Source organism: Castor canadensis, chromosome 9, assembly GCF_047511655.1.
Source record: "Castor canadensis chromosome 9, mCasCan1.hap1v2, whole genome shotgun sequence".
NCBI classification, from domain to species: Eukaryota; Metazoa; Chordata; class Mammalia; order Rodentia; family Castoridae; genus Castor; species Castor canadensis.
The window spans coordinates 5001-6882 of NC_133394.1; the positions used below are offsets into that span (position 1 = coordinate 5001).

The window sequence follows — 1882 nt, forward strand, 5'->3', positions numbered from 1 at the left end:
AGAAAGCTACAAAGATATTCACAGGCTGTAGGTAATTTCAAAGTACTAATGGCAACTTGTAGCCACTTCAAAGTCAAAGCACAGCTTGTGACCAGGTTGAGACAAGTGCTGGGAGCTTGTCCTTTCTGATCATAATGTGCTTCCTCTTGCCTGTTCAATTGCACCTAATGACAGTATTTACAGAATGTCTTCTTTAGAAGTACTTTTCTTTGGTTACAATGTATCTTTTCTTAATCTACAATCCCCAGGGGGTTGAGGGTCACCGATACACTTTAAACAAAAACATTTTCAATGTATATAAAAAGAAGAGTCCTATGTTACCCAGGGTCCAAATTACACAACCACGAATTCCTTAAGAGTCTGTGTCTAACATTCTATTTCCTTCTGGCAGGCCAGAGTGGCGCGGGAAACTGGACAAAGGGCCACTACACAGAGGGGGCTGAGCTGATGGACTGCATCGTGGACGTGGTGAGGAAGGAGACCGAAAGCTGTGACTGTCTCCAGGGTTTCCAGATGATCCACTCGCTGGGGGTACCACCGGGTCCGGCATGGGTACCCTGCTCATCAACAAGGTGCGTGAGGAGTATCCAGACCGCATCATGAACACCTTCAGCGTCATGCCCTCGCCCAAGGTCTCGGACACTGTGGTGGAGCCCTACAACGCCACCCTCTCCATCCACCAGCTGGTGGAAAACACGGATGAGACCTTCTGCTTCGACAATGAAGACCTGTACGACATCTGCTTCCGCACCCTGAAGCTCACCACGCCCACCTATGGCGACCTCAACCACCTGGTGTCGGTCACCATGAGCGGGGTCACCATGAGCGGGGTCACCACCTGCCTGCGCTTCTCCGGCCAGCTGAACGCAGACCTGCGCAAGCTAGCGGTGAACATGGTGCCCTTCCCGCGCCTGCACTTCTTCATGCCCAGCTTCGCACCCCTGACCAGCCGCGGCAGCCAGCAGTACCGCGCCATCTCGGTGTCCGAGCTCACGCAGCAGATGTTCGACCCCAAGAACATGATGGTGGCCTGCGACCCCCGCCAGGGCCGCTACCTGACGATGGCCATGAAGGAGGCGGACGACCAGATACTCAACGTGCAGAACAAGAACAGCAGCTACTTCGCGGACTGGATTCCTCACAACGTGAAAACCGCCGTGTGCGACATCCCGCCGCGGGGCCTCAAGATATCAGCCACCTTCATAGGGAACAACACGGCCATCCAGGAGCCGATCAAGTGCATCTCGGAGCAGTTCTCGGCCATGTTCCGGCGCAAGGCCTTCCTGCACTGGTACACGGGCGAGGGCATGGATGAGATGGAGTTCACGGAGGCCGAGAGCAACAGGAACGACCTGGTGTCCGAGTACCAGCAGTACCAAGATGCCACCGCGGAGGAGCAGGGAGAGCTGGAGGTCGAGGAGGACTGAGAACTTCTGGAATAAAGCTGCCTTGGTGAACTGGTGACTTCCTCAGAATATCTGCATAGTAAGAAATATAAAATCAGAATTAGCCACCATCAACCTGCTGTTCAAGGTTCCCAGCCATCCTATCATATTTGGAGTACTGAGCCTGACTACAGCCAGATAGCAAAATTCCTCGGGAGGGGTGGCAGGGGCCGTCAGCAACTGTGTGCTATGAGCCACTTCTGTAGCTATCAGAGCTGCTCTTACACCCTCTGTCCTGGTAAGGCTTCTTCCATTCAGTAGGAATTTGGTCAGAGGACTGGTTTGCAGTTTTGTTAATAGTAAAAACAACCTTCTCTGAGTTCTATGTTTCATTAACTACCAAAGGGTACAAACAGGAAAAAATTTAAACAGATTGAAACTTCTAGGATATAAGCACACATTCAAGGCATTTTGTCTACAATGACAATTAGATGTGA

The 1882-nt window shown here is 51.8% G+C and overlaps 1 protein-coding gene across 1 annotated transcript in view; it reads left to right on the forward strand.

Annotated features, from left to right (window-relative positions):
• LOC109681421 (tubulin beta-2B chain-like) overlaps positions 1-1427 on the forward strand; it is a 3264-nt gene extending 1837 nt beyond the window's left edge. Inside the window, 2 exon segments of the mRNA XM_074041059.1 lie at positions 383-523; positions 526-1427. Of these exon segments, the coding sequence (XP_073897160.1) occupies positions 383-523; positions 526-1427 (1043 nt within the window).
• Positions 1428-1882: the final 455 nt, after the last annotated feature.